Source organism: Euprymna scolopes, chromosome 5 (assembly GCF_053919585.1).
Source record: "Euprymna scolopes isolate OS-2025 chromosome 5, ASM5391958v1, whole genome shotgun sequence".
Taxonomy (NCBI): domain Eukaryota; kingdom Metazoa; phylum Mollusca; class Cephalopoda; order Sepiida; family Sepiolidae; genus Euprymna; species Euprymna scolopes.
This window is the reverse complement of record NC_136486.1, coordinates 67,826,274-67,848,840: the sequence shown is the minus strand read 5'-3', so window position 1 is coordinate 67,848,840 and position 22,567 is coordinate 67,826,274. Positions and strand designations below refer to the sequence as shown.

The 22,567-nt window shown below is 33.2% G+C and overlaps 2 protein-coding genes across 3 annotated transcripts in view; both read right to left on the bottom strand.

Annotated features, from left to right (window-relative positions):
* The window catches only part of LOC145276833 (RYamide receptor-like), an 862,370-nt gene that overhangs the window by 755,051 nt on the left and 84,752 nt on the right, over nt 1–22,567 (bottom strand). The window lies entirely within an intron of this gene.
* The window catches only part of LOC145276588 (uncharacterized), a 109,686-nt gene continuing 99,724 nt past the window's right edge, over nt 12,606–22,567 (bottom strand). Inside the window, exon 2 of the mRNA XM_080127784.1 lies at nt 12,606–12,959. Coding sequence (XP_079983910.1) covers nt 12,606–12,959 — 354 coding nt within the window. The remainder of the gene's footprint in view (nt 12,960–22,567) is intronic.

Sequence of the window (22,567 nt, the reverse complement as noted above, 5' to 3'; positions counted from 1 at the left end):
CTTGTGAACATAAAGATGATCGTAAGAAATGAAGTTGGAGATTTAAAGTTTTTAGACTCAAAATTGGCGAAGGAGTTTTGTAGGATCAAAGGTCAAATCGTTGAACGTTGACTTTTTGGAAGGCACATTTCTGGACGAAATTCGAGTAACTTTTTCCCTTAATCCGAATACATATTATTCAAAATTTTGAGTCTCTAGTCTTAAAACTTACAGAGTAGTTTTGTAGGGACACACACAGACACACACGTAGACAGGTCATTTGTTTTTTTTATAAAGATATAGAGTATAGACTCCTGGCATAATAGTATGACCAAACAAAGCGTTTGGTCATATAATATTTTAAATAATTACGCTTTCAGTGTGATACTTCTTAGAAAAATTATATGACTATTCAGATAAAATTGAAATGCGTATATTGTTGGTTGTTCGTTATTAATTCTTCAATTCAAAATGCATCATTATCTAATTTCATAGCAAGAGACAGAAATAGAGACTAATAGTAATAAAAGCGTTAGTAGAATTGATACACTTAATAGCTTAATAATATGGGATATATTACATTCCATTTAAACTTCATCCTGGTTCTGATAGAGATTATAAACGTAAAAAAATGAAAAAATCTCTCGACAGGGGCAACCTTTCTAGGGCAATTGCTATTGACATATCAAAGGCCTTTGATAGGGTATGGCATAAAGGTTTACTTCACAAGATCTCCAGCTATGGTATAGCTGGAAATGTCTTCTCAATTATTAAATCATTTCTCTCTAATAGGTTCATAAGAGTAGTAGTTGATGGGTAAAAATCAGAAGCTCACAGTATTAATGTTGGACTCCCTAACCGGGTCAATCCTGGGTCAAACTCTCTTCCTGATGAACATTAATGATCTTCCAAATCACATCCTTACATCATTCGAAGACTTTTATGCTGATGACACTATCATCTATGGTAGCACATGCAAACAGTAAACGACCAATTTATCTCCGATTCTCTCTCCTCTGATCTTGAGCATGCAGTGCAATCGGGAAAGGAGTGGCTGGTTACTTTTAATGCATTTAAAACCAAGCTTCTATCTTTACATCAGCAACGTTCTGAACCCCATCTGGCATCAATTGAAATGGATGGCTCTCGTCTTGGGCATGCCTTAAGTTTTGCCAAGCTTCTGACAAAGCTTAATCTAAAATGGAACACATACATCAAATCAGTTGTCATGACCACTGGGAAAATGGTGGGATCCTTCTATCGATCCAATAGATATGTCACTTCTGATGCAATTCTATATATATAAGAGCCAGGTACGTCCAAGGATGGAAAACTGTTGCCACATCTGGGCAGCAGCTGCTGGAAAAGACTTGCCCTTGTTTGACAGAGTTCAAAATAGACTTCGTAGCCTCGTGAGAAATGTTCTTTTCTCTTCGCAGCCCCTCTATCTAACAGAAGGAATGTTGCGAGTTTGTCTCTGATGTATTCTCATGGAAAGTGTTCGATTGAGCTTCAACCTATGGACTCCCCCCCTCGCTTAACTTTCAGAGGAAACACTCGTCTAGCTGAAAATACTATCAATAATTTCCACCACTCTTTATCTGTACCTTATCCTAAACGTAGATTCCATGAACTGGACACCTGTGAAATTGTATTCAGCGTCCCTGATTTCCAGTTGACTACAATATGGTTGTCTTCAAGTCCAAAGTAAACAAGTTCGTGATGAGCCGCTCCGCTTGTTAATAAATTTACCGAATTTATATTACTAACGATTACTATCTTCTTAAAATGACTACTGTACACTATTAACCCTTATCATCGAATGGTCTCTGGGCCTTGATAATAGTTATGTATATGTAAAAAAAGCATATCTAACCTAAGATGCGTCCCTTCTATCTCTGCACTTAAGATGGAAGACGATGGATTATAAAAAAAAGTATATATCAACTGGTAACGTCATGTGCAAGCAAATGTCAATAATTTCTTTTCAGGTAGCTCGCATGGATTGAAAATAAAGTGTGGCCGTTCATATTCTACATAGAGTTGCGGATATTTTATTTCAAATTTTATTATGATAGATCCAGTGAATCTTTGAAGCATGCGTGGTGTAATAATTACAACAATTTTAAATAGAACGTGCATTATACTAATTGACGGGCAGTATTATTTATAGAGATTAAGAGACGTAATGATGATCGGATGTGCGTATCAAGAGTGCAGGTGTAGCGATTGCGATTATATTCCAAACTGAAGCTTCACACAAGGACACCTGAAAGAAAGAGCTTTTGATAAAAAGCGATGGAGAAGGAACCCGTTGACGTAATTTCTCAGTAATACTCTATGAACGATATTTTTTCAAAGGTCTTGTCAGGAATTATCCGAGAAGCGGCCGTTAAATTGGTTCAATCAAAATCATGACGACGTATAGTGTTAAAAGCTCGATTCTAAAATTGGTGTAATTTCAGATTAACACACACAATCAGAAACTTATTTCAAATATGATATAAGAATATATCTCAAGGCTTTAAAGGGACAATGAGTACTCACTAAAGGTGCTAGACTGCGTTAAAGTGTCGATAATGAGTTAAAGGTTCTTCAGATCCAAACGGATCTACTTGTATCATATCGAAAAAAGCAATTTTGGGTATTTGAAAAATACAATATACGCGTAAATCCACAACACCTGTCTTGAGTTATTCGTCAATAAATGGAGTAAAAAGCACAAACTACTTCTTAGCTATTGTGAACAAAACAAATTATAATTCGTCTACAAGCATTACTACCGATTACTTAAGTCTAAGTCATTCTGGGAGTATGGTAAACCCAAATCACGAATACCAAATTAAATAATGTACAATATAAATATACATATAGATAAAAATATCGATCTAGGTTTTATAAAAGGTACGTATGAAAAATGTAGGTATATCCTTATTAACACTAACTAACGCTTACAAACAACCTAATATATTTTATATTTGTGTATAAAAATTCATAAAATATATTCAGTATTTTTTACATTACTTTTAACAATTTGAATCATTTGAGTTAGTTTATTTGTGTTCTCATCTCATATGTTATGTTAAATAGACACTGGTCAATATAATCTGCGACATTCCACGGGAAGTTTACGATCAATATCAATATGTCTTCAATTTACGAAAATTACATTTTTAATCATTCGCATACAGGGAGTTAATGCGTACGGATTCAAACTATGTATGTATATTCTGTTCATTTAATTATGACTGTAATTCCCCTGCATAGATTAATTGCTAAATTTAAGGTAATCGAGTTTTGGGTTCAAAACATTCGACCCACAAAAAAGATAGGTTAGGAATGTGAACGTATAACCTTTGTGGTCCTGTTAGGTGGTCAAAATATTGGCGTCCTTGAGTTCACTGCCAGCAGTTAAACTACGCGTGTGCTCTCTGCTCGACGGAGGAGAAGTCTGTCTTACATAGTACCAGAAGAATTAATACTATCAAAGATATAGGGGTGTAAACTATGGCAAAAATAGTAGGCGTAAACTAGTGGCTCTTAGGATAAATGAATTGAATTTGTATTTTACATCGCTTGTCGAAAACGACCATATTTTTGGTACGAAGAGCAATCAAAATATAATATATAGAGATTAATCGTCTGGTATTTTGAATTATATATATTGATCAGATTTGACTCTTCCCATCCATATATAGATTTAAAAGGTTCAATAATAAAATGTATATTTTATCGTTCATAAACGATGTCATGTATATATTTATATTTTATAAAGTAAATAAAAACACGTCTAAATAATAGCTAAAACTGTTATGTAACAGTTTATTTAAATCTGTAAGTACATGTTAATCACGAATCAATCAAAACAAGGAAAACTTAGAAGTCGATCTGAAAGACCGCACGCTGGAGCGATTTTTACATCCTTTTTTAATTAATGCAGAATAAGGTGTATTTAATGTAATACTGTGCAACATTACTGAGATATTTTTAAATCCATTTAGATCATATTTTTTCTGTAACTGTTGTGATAAGGATTGCTATACGAGATATTGACCTAAAGCAATATTCCGAAACCGATCGCATTAATTGAATTTTATCTCCTTTTTACAAATAGTAAACTGGTCTAGTCATTTTAACAGATACACTGAATGAATTAATCTATAAAATATTATTTCTCTGAAATGTTCAGAGAATTACAATCTGGTTGATATAAACTCGTTGCATTACAATAAAATATTAAAGATTTTGTTTTTATTATAATAATCATTATTGATCAACGCTCAAAGGATGCTGTTTCTTTAAAAAAAAAACTTACAAAGTAATAAAAATCCCAATTAATGTGTTTTGCCACTGTTTACCTCAGCGTATTAAAAAAATAATGGGCATGTAGCACCTCGAACAATAATTGAATCGACACACGTAATGAACAGATAATTCTCCCGAGATTCTGAAGATGAAGCAGTACTGACAACATCAATGTTAGGAAAGATTCCTAGCAATATGAGGAACGACGCAGTCTTAGTATGGCGAACAGCTATTGGCGTAACAAGACCCACATTTGAGAAGTAAGAAAATTCTAATTCAAACTTTGCAGCAAGTAGCATTATATTGACATGTATATTGTCTGATGGAACTTTCTAGTCTTCCTGCATTCGTTTTTTTGTACTACGTATAATTGCACATTTTGAATTTACGCAATTACGGTATGCTTTGAGATTTATAAAGACAATACTTATGCGTAGAGAATTTATCTGTCATTCTTGGATATGGGGTATAACCCTTGACATCATATCAAAAAGTAATATTATATAAACGGTGGAACTAAACTTTTTGTAAGCGTCACTTCCGATGCAACTCATATTGAAATAATTTCACCTTTTAAAAGTTTGTAATAAGAAGACGGCTAATCCAGTAGTCATACTTAAATCTGAATATATGTAGTAAACATGTATCTGTAACTCTTATATGTACGTATATATATATATATATATATATATGTATATATATATATATATATATATATAAATATGTATATATATATATATGAAAAATGTTTTCACATAGTGGAGACATGTGAAATGAGAAATTCAGAAATATACTTACTAATGTGTACCTATCTTTCAAGATTTCTACGTGTAATAAAATTGAAAGAATGTATAAAACCAATACAATATTTGAAAAAGAAATTGTATGTTTTGTCAAGGTGTACATGTTCTATTAAGATAAAAGACGTTGGCCTTCCGAAATATGTAAAGCTAGCATTGTAAAGCGAGGAGCAAAATGCAAATACATTCATTTAATTTCAATTGCCATACCACGTTTAGATTATAACGGAATATCAATTTAAAAACAGATAGATTGCATTGTATTTTTTGAAAAACATAGATTTCATTGTATTTTATTGAAATGTCTAAATAGCTATACCATGTTTAATACGATCCCACTCTCCCCACAACAACGATAAACATATTTATAAATGGCAAGGATTGTATCGTTCTAAAATTAAAAAAAAAACTGCACCTAGTTCTCAAGACGTATATTTGTAAATATACTACTGGCTCCTAATTTTTTGCAGTCTAATCATACCGAGGAACACTTCAATATGTATATATATATATATATATATATATATATATATATATATATATATATATATATGTATGTATTAGTAATTTAACCAAGCCACAGGGTAGAAATCCAAGCAAAACCCGTAAGCAAAACTTATGCGGAAGCTGCAACCCTAAAGCTGGCCCGCAATCGCACTACATATATATATATATATATATATATATATATATATATATATATATATATATATATATATATATATATATATATATATGCGTGTGTGGGTGTGTAAGCGAATTGAGTCATTTTATTGGTTGGAGAATATATGCTTTTTTTATCAATTTTCATAAAATGTTATATTATAAATATCTTATAGAAGATTGCACATTTTCATGTAATTTTGTTGCATAAAACCCAAGACATGAGCATTTCAATAATCAATTAAACTACAAGTAATGATATATATATATATATATATATATATATATAGAGAGAGAGAGAGAGAGAGAGAGGGAGAGAGAGAGTGCCCCCCAAAAAAGCAGCGGACATTCAATTGTTTTTCTGAGCATTTTAGAGGCAACGCAGAATAAAGGCCAAAGACCCTAATGTATTGATGTCATGTTTTGAATATAATAAACTAGTTATGACCAGATTTCATTTCATTCGGACAAAACACTAAATAGAGTTTGGGCCCGTTTTTTGGAGGTCACTCTGTATATATATATATATATATATATATATATATATATATATATATATATATATATATATAAATATATATATATATATATATGATGAAAATAATGGAAATAGTATTCCGACAAAATAGAGAAAATAAAAAAGGAACAAACCGTATTATGTGTTCACCAACGTTTCGTCTTTATTTCACCCAGAGGAAGTCTCGAAATAAAGACGAAACGTTGGTGAACACATAATACGGTTTGTTCCTTTTTTATTTTCTCTCTCTCTCTCTCTATATATATATATATATATATATACAACTTTTTTTCCAATAATAATAAATTCTTAATCTCAGAGAATATTGATCAGAATTTTACAAATTTGAGCTTGTTCAAAAGCAAATGTGTAGAATGATGTGTGTCATTAACGACATCATCAATCATCTAAAAGCTATGATGTAATTTTTTACAGGAAAAAAAAATTGTCAATCCTTGTCATTTTTTTCTGGTTTTGCATATGAATTACTTAATATCTGATATTTCGCCCACGCCATTGGATTTTATAGAGAAAATACTACAACTTGCTGATATTGTTTTAAATGATCTAAAATAACCAAAAGAAAAAGAGGATTGATTTGAATGTAAGAGCTTTCCTCTCTGGTTTTTATGCATGAAGTGCATTTCACAATGTATAAAGATATTTTAGATACTAGAGGCATTTGTAATCGTTCACTTTTCTAAAAGAGGGGAGATATAATGTATAATAAATATGTTGAATCAAGTCTTCCATTGTTGGTATGTCAGATGAGTTGAAACCACAGCAGTCAGTTTCAGTTCCCCATAAATTACCAGAGGTTTTTGGGAAATATAAACACACAAACGCATATATATATATATATATATATATATATATATATATATATGTATATATATATATATATATGTGTGTGTGTGTGTGTATATACGCGCGTTTCAATATATTTTACAAACACATAAATAAATAAATATATATATATATATATATACAGAGATAAAGATAAAAAGTGAGAATTTGCGAGATATAATAAATACACATACTTTATATAAATAGAAACGTCTGAGATAATAAATCTGTAACCTTCATGCATTTGGACATTATATTTAAGAGTAAGTAACGACTAAGCAACATCGATGAAACCACTACTATTTAATCGAATATAACATAAGAATAAATACAGAAGTGATTTCCTTTTTTAAATATGCAATTCATAGGAATTAAATTATCATATTTCAGCGTATTTTCAAACCATATGGTCGAGCAGCCTGTTAGTATATATATATATATATATATATATATATATATATATATATATATATATATATATATACATATATATATATATATATATATATATATATATATATATATATATATAAATGGTAAATATCCAGATACTCTACTACAAAACGCCGACCACTCTAATCGAAAGGTTGTGGTGTGACGTAAAAGAATAGGTCAAGTGACCTGGTATTCGTGCAACGTATTTACGCCAATATCTGTCGAGATATCTTTTTATAAGAAGCCTGAAGGACGAGCCTGATATACTTCTACACACCTTTTTCACAGAAGTTTCCAAAATGTACTGGCATCCGCGTGCACAGACGTAAATATAAATCAATTTTAATGTTTCATAAACCATTTTAATATTCTTCAAATTGTTTTAACGCGGAAAAAATTATTCCGGAAATATTCCACCCAATTAGTACTATAATGTACTTGTTTTTTAAATTGTTCGCCAACGCAAAAACAAAAAAAAAGAAAACCGCATTCTGTTCTGACCCCCCTTCCAACTACTTGGATTGTTTTTCTTTTGTTTTAATCTGATTTTGAACTTTGACGGTTGCTCTAATTCGAAACATGTTTCATTTAAATTATTTGTTAAAAAAATATTTTTTCTTACGCAGACTTGTTAATATTTCATTTAAATTAATAATTTGTTGTTTGGAAAAATGTTTCATTTAAATTATTTGTTAAAATTTTTTTTTTTCTTACGCAGACTTAATATTTGCTGTTTTTACTCATTTTTTTTTGTTTTTTTAAAGTGCTATAATGTATTTTTTGAAAAGTTGAAACTTCTATGTTACAGAAAAAAAAATTATTTGAGTGCTTTCCTTTGGAAAAGTTAAAAATTCTATGTTCCAGAAAAAATATATCCCCCCTCCACCCTCCCCAACCACTCTAATTTGTTTTTTTTATAAGTAGTTGGGGTCGCTGTTCTGAAAAAAAACTAATTATTCCCCCCCAAACTTTTATATTTAATTTGAAATTTTCCGCCATCTGAGAATGCGCGTAGCATAGATTGCTACAACGCGGCTTGTGCGTAGCGTAACCGGAAGCTGTATAATGGTGGACTGCGCGCTTGCGCGTAGCGTAACCGGAAGCTGCAAAATGGTGGGAAGTAGTTCGTGGGTTCAGGGGTTAATACTATGCCAACGGTAAATCTGCCCCAAGTTTGACTATCAGATTCGTTGTCAGCGACCTCCATTTCCTATAAAAAAAAAGCAAATTAGAGTGGTCGGCGTTTTGTAGTAGCGTATCTGGATATTTACCATATAAATATCTGTATGTATACATATATAAATATATATATCAATCTGTATATATATATATATATGTATATATATATATATATATATATATAATTTAAAGGAGATTATAATAATAGTCTAAAGAGCTAAGTGTATTTTAATGTAATAGTGAAATTACTAGTTTAATTAAAATACAGGAAATGCTCGTTGTAATTTAGATATATAATAAGCTCGATAGTTAAATGTCCTAGAGCTAATTCAATATTAAGTAATGTGATTTATTATTTAAAAATTAAAAAAAAAAAAAATTTAATTTAAAAATCAAATTTTAATTAAATTAAAAATCAGTTTCATAAGAAGGAACAAATATATATATATATATATATATATATATATATATATGTATATAGTAATTTATAAAATATATATGGCGATTAAGCTACACTGAATATTCGGCGTTTCATCCTCTCTAGGATTCGTCAGGTTTATGCGCGAATTCTGTGGTTGTTTCTCCTTTTTATATCGTTATCTTCTGTTGAGGATTTTAGTTAGCCAATCAGCTTTCTAGTATCCAATCTAGGATAGCGATACAAAATAGCTTTAAAACTAACAAAAACAATATAAAATAAACAAATAACTACATTAAATAAACATAAATATGCATAAGCGATCACACATATATGTATATATATATATATGTGCATATATGTATGTACACATATGTATATTTATATATAAAAAAAGAAAAACAAGTAAAAAGTCTGCCTTAAACCACTAACCTAGGTCTAAAACAGATCCTTCGTTCGATAACATGCATGCGCATTCGCTGATAGGAAGGGACGCGGTGGATACTAGAAAGCTGATTGGCCAACTTAAATCCTCAACAGAAGAGGACCATATAAAAACGAGAAACAACCACAGAATTCGCGCATAAGCCTGATGAATCCTAGAGTGGAGGAAACGCCGAATATTCAGTGTAGCGTAATCGCCATATATATTTTATAACTTACTAACTAGCTCTACCTACGTATTGAGCACTTTTGAAGTAAATACATAAAGTTTACGCATAAATCTATACTTTCGTATATTAATTTTATTTGAGTAAATGAAGTGTATATATATATATATATATAGATATATATATATATATATATATATATATATATATATATATATATATATATGTATATGTTCGTCAATCGGGGTCGATTATGACCATAGACAACTAGTTGTGTGTCCGCAGGTGGCTGATCAGTCCAATCCGGGCACGGAAGCCCCTGCCATATGTTAGACACCAGTGGCTGAAGACGGCCACTTCAGCATCTCGGGCTTTTCGCGCAGCGCGCTTCTCTTTTGCAGATTCAGTTACCCTTGCCTCCACGAGCAGAGAGCCCTCGTGTACCAAGCGGCGCCAAGTTGGCCTGTCGGAACCACTGCTTTCCCATGAGTTCACGTCAATGTTGAAGTCTATGATATAGGACATCAGAGTGTCTTTGAACCGTTTGCGCTGTCCACCAGCTCTTCTCATTCCGCACCGGAGTTCACCATAGAGCAGTTGTTTTGGTGTGCGCGAGTCAGTCATCCGATACACGTGGCCTACCCAGCGGGTTTGCGTTTTGCGGATCGTAGTGATAACGCTTAGGAGCTTTGACCTCTCAAGAACATCAGTGGCTGGGATCTTGTTTTGCCATCGAATATTCAAGATGTTCCGAAGACATCGAAGATGGAAGTGGTTTAGTTGTGTTTCGTAGAGGGTCCACGTTTAACAACCATATAGAAGAGATTTCAGGACCACTGCTTTGTACACTTTGGCCTGGTGTACTGCTGAATTTCTCTTCGTTCTCAGACTGTTTCCTTAGTCTGCCAAAGGAACTGCTGGCTTTAGTAATGCGGTTGGTGATTTCGATGTCGATGTTGGCAGCACGAGAGAGTGTACTGCCAAGGTAGGCGAAATGGTCTACTGCTTTCCAGCTCTGCCCATTTACTTGGATGTTCGTTTCCGTGTATGTGCTGCTAGGAGCAGGCTTGTGCATGACTTCTGTCTTGCTCATACTTATTGTAAGACCGAAGTTTTCACATGCTGAAGAAAATTTGTCAACTTCCAGTTGCATTTCATGTGCTTTGGTGGCATTGAGAGCACAGTCGTCAGCAAAAAGGAGGTCTGATTCTTTGGCTTTACTGACAGCTTGTAGACGGCGAAGATTGAAGAGTTTCCCATCACACCGGTACCTTATTTGAATGCCAGGAGTAACTTCCCTGATGGCATCGGTCAGCTTTGCCGAAAACGTCATGCTAAAAAGCGTTGGTGCTAGCACGCAACCTTGTTTTACGCCGTGGGTTACCGGGAAAGGGGCTGAGATGTCACCGTCATCAGTTACTTGTGCCATCATGCTTTCATGGAACTGTCTTACAATATTCACGAACTTGTCCGGGCAACCAAACTTCGACATGATCTTCCACAGGCCTTCCCTTCGAAAGCCTTCGTTAGATCAACGAAAGTCATGTAGAGGTCTTGATATTGTTCTTTGCACTTCTCTTGGAGTTGGCGAGCGGCAAATATCATATCGATGTTTCCGCGACCTGTGCGAAAACCACATTGGCTTTCTGGAAGGTGACCCTGTTCCAGGTGTTTTAGAAGGGGGTTTAGAAGAGCGCGAGCTAGTTTTTTGCCTGCGATTGAGAGGAGAGAGATACCTCGGTGATTATCGCAAGACTGTTCGTTGCTCTTACTTTTGTAGATATGAACAATTGTTGTATCTTTGAAGTTTTGAGGTAGAACTTCGCTTTGCTACAACTCTTGGAACAGTTATGTTTGTTTGAGGATGAGATAGCGACCACCAGACTTGAATACTTCGGCTGTGATGCCAGTCATTTACATTTACCTGGTAGCTCTTACAACCTCCTCCTCTGTTGGTGGTGTGTCGAGGGCATGGTTGATTGGTACTTGAGGTAGTCGTTGAACGCTTCATCATTGATGTCTGAAGGACGATTCAGGACACTGTCAAAGCGTTCAGCCAAACTCTCGAGGATTTAATTTTTCTTAGTGATGAGTGAACCATCTGCACCGACCAGAGGAGATGTGCCTGATGGGGTTGGTCCATAGACACTCGTAGAAACGCTTGATATCGTGCCGATCGGTGTAGTCTTGGATCTCGTCGGCTTTTTTACTGAGCCAGGTATGTAGCATGATGCGCGTTTTTTTCTGGACTTCACTTCGCTTACCACAGCATGCGTCTTTTTTTGAAGTGGAGTCTGGGTCATTTTGGTGGATCTTGAAGAGCCGGTGCTTCTCTGTATCTCTGCATCATTCCTATCAAATCAGTCTTGATAGTTTCTGGTTTTTGGACTGAGCACCTGGAGAACAGCGGCGTGGATTGTCTTGCTGAGAGACCCCCAGTTGTTGGACTCGAGTTCAGAGAGTTGCCTTGCTAGGGTGGGTTCGAGTTCTTCCTGAACTTCGGCGAGTTTCAGCTTGTTGACATTAATTCGTTTGGCAACTTTTGGACCTTGTGGCCATCTGTTGGGCTTTATTTGCAGTCTGATTTTGGAGACAACAAGGTGGTGGTCTGTCCAGCAGTCGGCACCGCACAAAGCTTTCATCACGAGCACATCTTGCTTGTATTTAGCCCTGACGATGAGGTAGTGAATCATGTGCCAATGCTTGGAGCGAGTATGCCTCCATGAAGTTTTGTTTCTGGTTGGGAGATGGAACATTGTGTTGGTTAAGTTCAGTCCATAGGTGGCACAGGTCCTGAGCAGCAGAATACCATTGCTGTTGCACTTTCGTATCCCATGATGTCCGATGATACCTTACCACGCTTGGTGATCCTTGCCAACACGGGCATTGAAGTCACCGAAGAGAAGGAGCTTGTCGGTTTGTGGTACAGAGGATAGGATGGCTTCGAGGTCTTCATAGAATTTGTCTTTGGTTTCTTCGGGGTTGGTCATGGTTGGAGCGTAGGCACGGATGATGGTTGCAAATGTTTTCTTACTCAGCTGTAGCTGTAGCTTGAGAGTAATGAGGCGATTGTAAACGCCTTGAGGAATGCTGTCAAGTTTGCCCACAAGATGATTTTTGATGGCGAATCCAACGCCGGACTCACGGCGCTCTTCATTGCTACGTGCGCTCCAGAAGAATATGTAACCACCGCCAGATTCAATGAGCTGACCAGTGCCGGGGAGCCGCGTCTCGCTGAGAGCAGCTATATCTCCTCCATATCGTCCGAGTTCTCTGGCAACTAAGGCCGTTCTCCTTTCCGGCCTTCTGGTCTTCGTCGTGGTTGAAGTTGGATCGAGTAGTGTTCAGTCATTTCAGGATGCCAGAATGAGTTTTTGTTTGTTCTTTTGATTTCGACCGCAAAGAGGGAAGCTCACCAGCCGCGGTAAGCTGGCCAGGTTGCAGTGGAACAGGCCATGTTTGGACCACCTTTTCTAGCTCCGTACTCAGGCTAGGAGGCAAGCAGAGCTGATCCTAAAAAGGACTGCTTGGTCGCTCAGATGGCTGGCGGATCTCGCTGCTGTTCCAAATTGAGAGAAGCCTGAGCCCCCTATGTGCCTTTTCGCAGCTAGCAGCTTCCAGTGATTCCGCACCTGCTACCACCGCTGCTCGCCCATCACCACAGGTCTTTTATTGTTGTCAATGACTAGCGCTGGAAGGAGATTTAAGTGAAGGAGGTTTGCGCAGGACCAACCTCACTCTCTCTTCCGAAATAAGCCTCGCCCAGCGGCAGGGCAGATTCGAAACAGCTGGAGACCTATCGGGATGCAGGAGCTGCCGGAGGGGTGAGCAGTGCGCTGTCCAACTGCCTGAAGGTCCCCACTCCTGATTTTCTGTCTGGGTTTACTCCCATAGGTGGACTGTAGTCCAGGACTGATGAGCTCCACCTGCCAAGCTGTAACCCAGCGAAGGGGGGCTTATGGGTACTGCACCTTGCCCAGAGGTGGCCCAGCACAGCAGCAATCAAGAGGGGGTGGCATTCTCCTCAGACACCAGATCTCGTGATCTGGGTCTTGCTGCCGGATGTAGTTTAGTGTCATATCAAGGACCATATATATATATATATATATATATATATATATATATATATATATATATATATATATGTACATATACACATATATATGTACATATACGCGTATATACATATATATACATATATATATATATATATATATATATACATATATATATATATATATACATATATATTATATGGAAAAATGCGCCCATGAAAAGTAATACTCTTAAGATTTTATTAAACCTGGAAAAGTAAAGGACAAAAAAATCAACCTGGAAAAGTAAAGAACAAGATATTCTAATAAAGTAAAAAATAAGAATTTTTTAGACTTAAAATATTGCAGCTAAAAATAAAATTTGAATATTGATAAATATTTTATTTATTATTTGCATATGTTGTTGTTTATTGTTGAGTTAGAAAGGGTGTTAGTCGCTGGATTGAACTTATTTCCCCCCTATTATTTGCATATATTTATGCAGTGAAAATTGTTTGAATAAAATTAATTCATTAGTTAGTTAGTTAGTAGATGGAATTAATAATTTTATAATTTACATAAAAATGAATTAAATGATCCTACTTATGATATAATAAAATTATTAATTTTTATGTAAATTATAAAATTATTAATTCCATCTACTAACTAACTAAATAATGAATTAATTTTATTCAAACAATTTTCACTACATAAATGTAAATTATCAATATTCATATCTTATTTTTAGCTGCAATATTTTTAGTCTCAAAAATTCTTATTTTTTACTTTACTAGAATATCTTGTTCTTTACTTTTCCAGGTTGAATTTCTTGTCCTTAACTTTTCCAGGTTTAATAAAATCTTAAGAATATTACTTTTCATGCGCGCATTTTTCCATATAATCCATGATTTTTCCAGGCATTGCTATTGTATTAATATATAAATTTATAATATTTATTAATGGCTGTCAAAAAATAGCTCTCAAACACACATTTATGAAATATTTATCATTCAATCACATTTAAAGTGACGTCTGCTTTTATCCTTTTTTTTTAAATTACCTTTAAACATCTTTAAACTATTTTCAGTATTTCCTAGTAAGTTTAAATAAAGTCGTGTTGTTTTTTTCTTTCATTTCTTCTAATGAAATAACATAAAAACTAAACCTTTTATTTAATCAAAGTTTCATTGTCATCGACATTTAAAGTGACGTCTGTTTTTATCCTTTTTTTAATTTACCTTTACAAATCTTTAAACTATTTTCAGTATTTCCGAGTCAGTTTAAATAAAGTTGTGTTGTTTTTTCTTTCATTTCTTCTACTAAAATAAAATAAAAACTAAACCTTTTATTTTATCCATTTTTTTGACTTCTTCTGATGGTCTCTGCCACTCTTACTGGTATTTTCTTCTTTTTAGTCTTTTAAGTTCACATGTATTATTCGACTTATTTACTTCCGAAACTAGGCAAGCAGGTTCACTGCTGCTGATGATAATATGAACAAGACACGATCTCACAGCAGCAGCAGCAGCAGCAGCTCTAAGAGTAGTAGTTATAATAATAACTTGGGACTGGCGAATTATTAGCATATTAATAATTCGATTTTCATCGGTTTATAATTAAAAAAAAAACATTACACGGGATTGAACCTAAAACATTTCCACTAATCCCGGTTCTATACCCGTTACGGTAACATATAACATTTTCAATTTAATTTCGAATCACAGTAGTTGTTATGAAATGACTACATTTTTCATCAAATGTGATAGCGAAAAAGTTGAGTTCATTCAAAGAATATGTATATCATAGAATTCACTAATATTTTAAATCGATAAATTCACCATTTTTTTGCTCTAAAATCATAAGGAGAGTTAAAAAATAGTTATTAAAAAAGTTCGGTTTTTTTAATTATAAAAAAGAACGATACACGGGATTGAACATAAAAACTTTCCACCAACCCCCGGTACTCTAACCGTTACGCTAACATGTCATATTGGCAAAATCGCAGTAAAAAATATCTATATACAAAAAAAAAGTTATGCAAAAAAAGACAGCGTTAGTCACTTATGTATGTACTTACTCTCCTATTTGTGAACCCACATATTTTGTTGTAACTTTTTTCCTTCTGAATCAATTTTCGATTTTTTTTTTCAAAATGTAGCTAATGATGTGTTTTATCCAACTATATAACCTGTTTGAAATTTAGTTGCGAATGGAATTAGTGGTGGGTGTTTGAATGTGTCTCGATTCATTCAATTTCGGACTTAAGCATATATTTAACCACAACCGTGGTTGAATGATATATATATATATATATATATATATATATATATATATATATATAACGTATTTAATATATACATATACTTATAATATGAAAATTAAAATATATTTGTTGTAGGAATGTATACATATTTGTAATATTGATACGTTTATTTTATTTTCATTTTTCTATAATATCTAGGGGATTGATTAATTGAAGGCGATGTGTATTAAACACTTTTTCAAGTAATGCCTCATTTTATATGTTTAATGTTCAAATTCAAATGTTTGATTTTCAAAAGTTAAATAACACAACTCTATAAAAGAATTATTTCATGTGAGAAAGGTAAAACGGCGAATAAAGGGTCGGTGCTTGTCCATAGAGGGGGTTATCTTGCGTAATATTTCTATTTTTTACTTTTCGCCGAAAAGGTTACACAAGTTTTAATTTTTAAAGTTAAACTGGAAGATAAGGTAATAGTTTTTCTCTAGTAGAGAAATCAATTAGATGATAATTCACAATGACAACAATAGCTTCACATAGATTTCAAGTGAATGATACCGTTTTGGAGTGGCGATCTTCTTGGAGGGACCATAAACTTATAATAGAAATACAATACATTCTGCCCCAATTTCTCAAGTCAAACCTGTATCCTCTGCTCGGTCTGGTATTTTAAAGTGCATGTAGTCAGACGAGCAAGAAAATGCGAACAGAAAGTTCAAATAAATGGGAAGAGAAAACGTGTCGCAATGTATTCAACACTTCCTATCGTTTCTTGCTGATTGAGCCGATATCATCGCTTACTTTTCAAGAGTAATTATTATTATCCGCTAAACGAGTCAGTCTATCGTTTAGACAGGGAAGTGTATTGTATTGTTTACTTCGTAATCCTCAACAAATGCGCGATGACCGCGTACAGGAATAGAAACGATGTTTTAAACTTTAAAGAAATATGCATTCTAATGACGTCGTGAGCAGTATAAATACAAATGATTAAATTATGACTTTGATTGGGTTATTTACGTGAATTTGTCAATGAAACATGCAGAAGGGTTATATAAAATGTAAACAAGGAGGGTTTACATTCTCGGTAGTTCTTAAAACGTTACAACATTAGGATAGTAAAGATGATTGTGTACGATTAACAAAAGTATTTAGACATTATAGGGGAAGCCATTGTAATAGTAATTTATAGAGCGAAAATAGAAAGTTAGCAGCAAAGTTTTATAAGGCAAAAAAGGGAGAAAAACATAAGACGAAAATCGTACAACGAGGAATCAATGTTGTTGACGCAGTAAGATTTGGCTAAGTAACACGAATATAAAGTGAACGGAAATAGTTTCTGTAACTGACGAACGGCGAGGGCGCCTGGCTTTGTCCGGTCGTAAAATAGGAATAGACACGATGTTTTAATTCGTCCAGATTTCGTATATTATTATTATTATTATTATTATTATTATTATTATTATTATTATTATTATAGTTTTGATTACAAAAGGAGAAAAAAGTATTTGGGTGAAATCAGCGAGAATCGAAACCGTAAGACAAAACAGTAGAATTCTAAGTTGATGACGCTACCTCTGAACAAACGTCACACTCAAATGAACTGGTTAAAAATAAACTGAGATGCATGTGCAAAATGTATAACATATTTCTCCATTTTGACCCTTTCAAAACTATTTTAACCAGCTTAACCCACATAAAAGGACAGGGCATAAAAATCCAATCAGTTGAGACCCGTATCACCGCACTGCGACTTTTAGTTTCGGAATCAGTAGTGTTTGAAAATATGAGGACAATCAAATATGGTGAGTTTAATACATTAGATTAGCTGAGCGCGTCAGTCTATTCCAGATCGTAAAATACGCTTAAGTATGATATTTGTATTCGTTCATATTTCGTATGTGTAATTATAATGTCGTGATGTCAAATGTAATAACTATGTTTGGGTGCCATCAACTATAATCGAAACTGAAAACAAAACTGTAGAATTCAATGCTAATGACACGCATATGAACTGACAAAAATTAAAAATTAAAAATAAACTAAGATGGATTTACACAATTTTAACCGATTTTTCTTTCAATTTAAGCCCTTTTGGACCCCTTAAAAATGTTTGCCGGCTAAATGCTTATAAAAGAACGGTGCATAAAAAATCCATTCATTTGAGACCCCTCGCGCCACTCTGCAACGTTTAGATTTGACAGAGATAGAAATTTCAAATATGGAGATATACGGACAGACAGAAATATAGCTTAGACTAGGGGGAACCCGGCGTGCCCGAGCGCAAAATATGCTTAAGTATGAACTTTTAATTAGTTCAGATATCGAATATATTATCAGTGTCGTGTTTTCAAAAGTAAAACGAAGTATTTGTGCATTTTCAGATAGATTCGAAATCCGAACTGTAGCAATTCAAGTTGATTACGTATCCACTTGCACCAACATGAAAATCACGGAGAATGATTACAAATTAAAATTAAAAATAAACTAAATGTAAACATGTATAAGGATTTATTCAATGTTTACCTATTTTTGACTCCTGCAAAAGTAATTTAAATTGGTAAAGACCATATAAGAACGGTCAGTAAAAAATTCAATCATTTGATGTCTCTAGCGGTGCTCTGTCTTTTAATTTCGTAGGAGATAGAGTTTGAAAATATGGAGACACACAGACACACATATGGCCTAATATATATTGAATTTCAAAAGCTAGAATCGAAACGGAAAGCAAAATTGTAGCATTCAAAGCTGATGACGTTACCACATGACGCGCATATGAACTGGTTACAAATTAAAAAAAAAAAAGATGATGTACAAAACGTATTAAGATGTTGAAAATGTTTCAAATTTTTAAGTCTTTGAAACTATTGTTACCGGCTAAAGACACCTAAAATTTCATAAAAATCCAATTATTTGAGGCCTCTAGCGCCGGTCTACAACTTTTAGTTTCGGGAGTGATAGAGTTTGAAAATATTGAGACGGACAAACAGACAGACAGACATACAGACCGACTTGCATACAGACAGTCGGAGATAAGGATGATAACCACCAAAGCTATGTATTGGTTTCGTTATTGTATTATGAAAATAAAAATGGAGTAAAATTTTATTAGTATGTGTATTCATTGGAGTTCTAGATGTTAAATTTTTCATTTCAAAAGTGCAAGCTATTACAATACTAACGAGACTCAGAAGAAAATGAAGATTAATTTTAAATTAAATACGTACTTCATTATTTTGGAGTAAATCTTATATTTCTTGAAAAATACATTCGGAATATGTGTTTATTTTTTTTCTTTTTGAAAAGAAGAAGAAAGTGTAGAAGTGAGAAATTAAGACGAAAAACAAAGAAATTAACTTTTTGAAAACGAAATGTGTCGATCTGATGGTTTGGGGAAATAATCTAATTGGTATTATCTTCACACAAAACAAATTTGAAAATTTTGATGTCAGTATAATTTTGGATTTTATTGTTTCATAATTAAAAGAGATGGAAACCAAATCGAACTATACTTCATTAAAAAATAAATAAGGTAAAAAGTAGGAGATATTGGGTTTCTCATATCATAAAATTTAGCTGGATTATATGTCAATGAGATGATTGCATTTACTAACATTTTAGCAGGTTGGAGATTTTTTTCAATCACTGTCGTTGTAATGCTTCTCAAACAAATCTTAGAAGGGTGAATTGCCTCAATTTGTGATAACAGTTGAAAGCATTTATAAAGCCAAATGAGTTTCGTTGCGTTTTACCACATGGAGAAGTAAACCTTTCTGTCTACTGATATGGATTCGTAGTAAAAATCAACTACACTATGTAAAATATCAACTGTATTAAATATATAGATACCCAGAGTAACCGAACTGATGTTACAGTAAATTGTATGAAAGCAGTTTAAGGATATGTTTTAGGAGTTATTAGTACTTCGCTTATAGGTTAATTGAGAATTCGTCGGTGTTGGAGACGATTTTCAATGTATATTATAATTTCAGACCATCTATTGAGATACTTGGCGCACCTTGTAAATAAGCTGAGAAGGAAGTAAGGTAAAGTCGGCTCCGTATAAGAAATAATCAAATTTTAGGTCGTGAGATAGAGTCGTGCAATCTGTTTCTATGATCTATATTTGAATATAAAATAATTTCTAAGGCTAAGGCCGGTGTACCGGAAGGTGCTAGCAAGATAGTGGTCATATAGTCGCAGTATGTCACAGTGCTACCATACAATAATTAAGATAAAACTAAATACGTGTTTCCGTTTTTACTCTATTATATAGCTATAAGGATATGTAAAAACTAAAAACCGTATAAGGAAATGAGGTGGAAATACAGGAAACATTTTAACAACATTCACATTAATATTTAAACGTATATTAATCCTAATACTGCCACCATAAGTTCCCTATATTACCGACAAATCAAAACATGTACTAATGTGTCTCTGTAAATAAATATGGGAAAGAAATCTTAAAACAAAACGAATAAGAAAAGGAAAAGATTATAAAATACGTAAAATCTACACACTTTCAAATTTTTGAAAGAACACTTCACAATGTGTCATATTCAGTTTTTATTTTTTAAGACAAACAATAACATACTTGTATTCGCTTTTCTAGAGTATTGATTTAATATGAAAAAGAATATAAAGGCAACACACATTCAATTATTTCGATGACAATTTATATGGGGGTTTTCATATTAATTTGTGGAGCTCTCTTAGTCCCAAAATTCACTTCATGTTTGCATTAGCGAAACAACAGGAACATACTTATTTGCACCAATCAAGATATTGGGAAAATATACTAAAATGATAATATGAAACAAGAGACAAGATATGCTATTCATAACAAAGAACAAAAACCAAACTGAAAACTGTGTATCTGAGATTAAATTATCATTGTAATTTTCGATGGAAGATTCGAATTTCCAGTGAAAACATTGATTGCATTAAGGATTGCATAAATGACCGTTTAAATGAACCCCTTTTACGAAATATAAACGACCCCGAGTTATATTGTGCCTGCTATAATATTAAAATATTATAATAGAAATTCTACACTGCGTTGCTCTGTCGTAATGTTGTTTTTTTCTTTCAGTCTTTGTTTGTATTGATTTTCTATCGATAACCCTTTTTATTTTTCTCAACGTCCTTAATATAGTGAAAAATTCAACTCAAATACTGGAGAAATCCCTTTAAAATTGGCACTACAATATCGTATTAATTGCTCCTAAACAACATAATGTTAGAGATAAACAATGAGCAAAATTTACTTTATTTTGTATAATTATATAATGCATTATCATGATGGTTCAGAAGCCGAAATTATCAATGCGCAAAAAAACAGTAATAATAGGTAAATAAGACTATCGTTACGGTTTTAATCATAGCAACACATTGAAGTTTGTTGTGGTTTCGAGAACTCGTTAACTTCATAGTACGCCTCTACTTGACGTATTCTATATACTGTGTCGTCTACTAGACGGTAACGTGTCAAAATCATTAAATATTTATACATAACTCTTCTTTAAAATAACCCTAATTTAAAGCATACCTTCGTTGGCACGAAATAAATTCCACTCGTTTTCCCTTATGAATAATCCATTAAATATGTGAAAAGTTTCGGTTGTTATTTTTGAAATCCCAGAAAGCATATTAAATTGATTTCATAGAGAGAAAAGCAAGTCAAACATTGAAAGCAAATAAACAATTTATATCTGCTTCGGTATCGATGTATTTCTTTGATATGCAACAAATATCTAAAAGCAATTTATTTTGGGATTTGATTCCTATCTTTTTAATGAAACACAGATTCTTTAAATGTATTTTTCCAATTTTTGGAATTTTATGTAAATATATTTTTTTGCGTTTAAATATTTTAAAACAGAATACGTTCGAAGTCCCAACAAGCTATATTTACGATAGTTAATGAGGTACATTTCATGTAAAATATTGAAAAAAAAGTGCAGCTGATCTTATAACAGGGACTATGCATAAATTTCTTTCAGGTTAGGTTCAAGATTTGCCGCGCGAATTAAAATAGAAAATAAATAAGATACGCCAGTACACGATAGTATGGACACATGTAAAATGATCCGAACAAGTGAGGAATAATATACATTACGCCAACACTACGATGCTAATATAGGCAACTTATACGTAAGTTTATGTCAGTAAAAAACAAATCCAATCTACTTAATCGGTTTATGTCGTATAAGGCTAGAAATAGATGTAGAATATGACAGTAGCAAAAAAGTGAATACACTCTGAGGCATTCAATAAAGAAAAAGGTCTCAGTGCATATTATTAAAAGTTTAGTTGCATTTGTTTCATGGCGTAATGGTGCATTTGTGACCAAATTTATATCTCACATAATACGAAACTACTGTAAATGTCATGCCCTAAATATATAGATGGTTGCAACCTTTATGAGCAAATAAGTTTTTAGAAATGAATAAAACTTATTTATTTAACCATCATTTTTGAATTTATGCGTGCATATATAACTGTAATGTATATA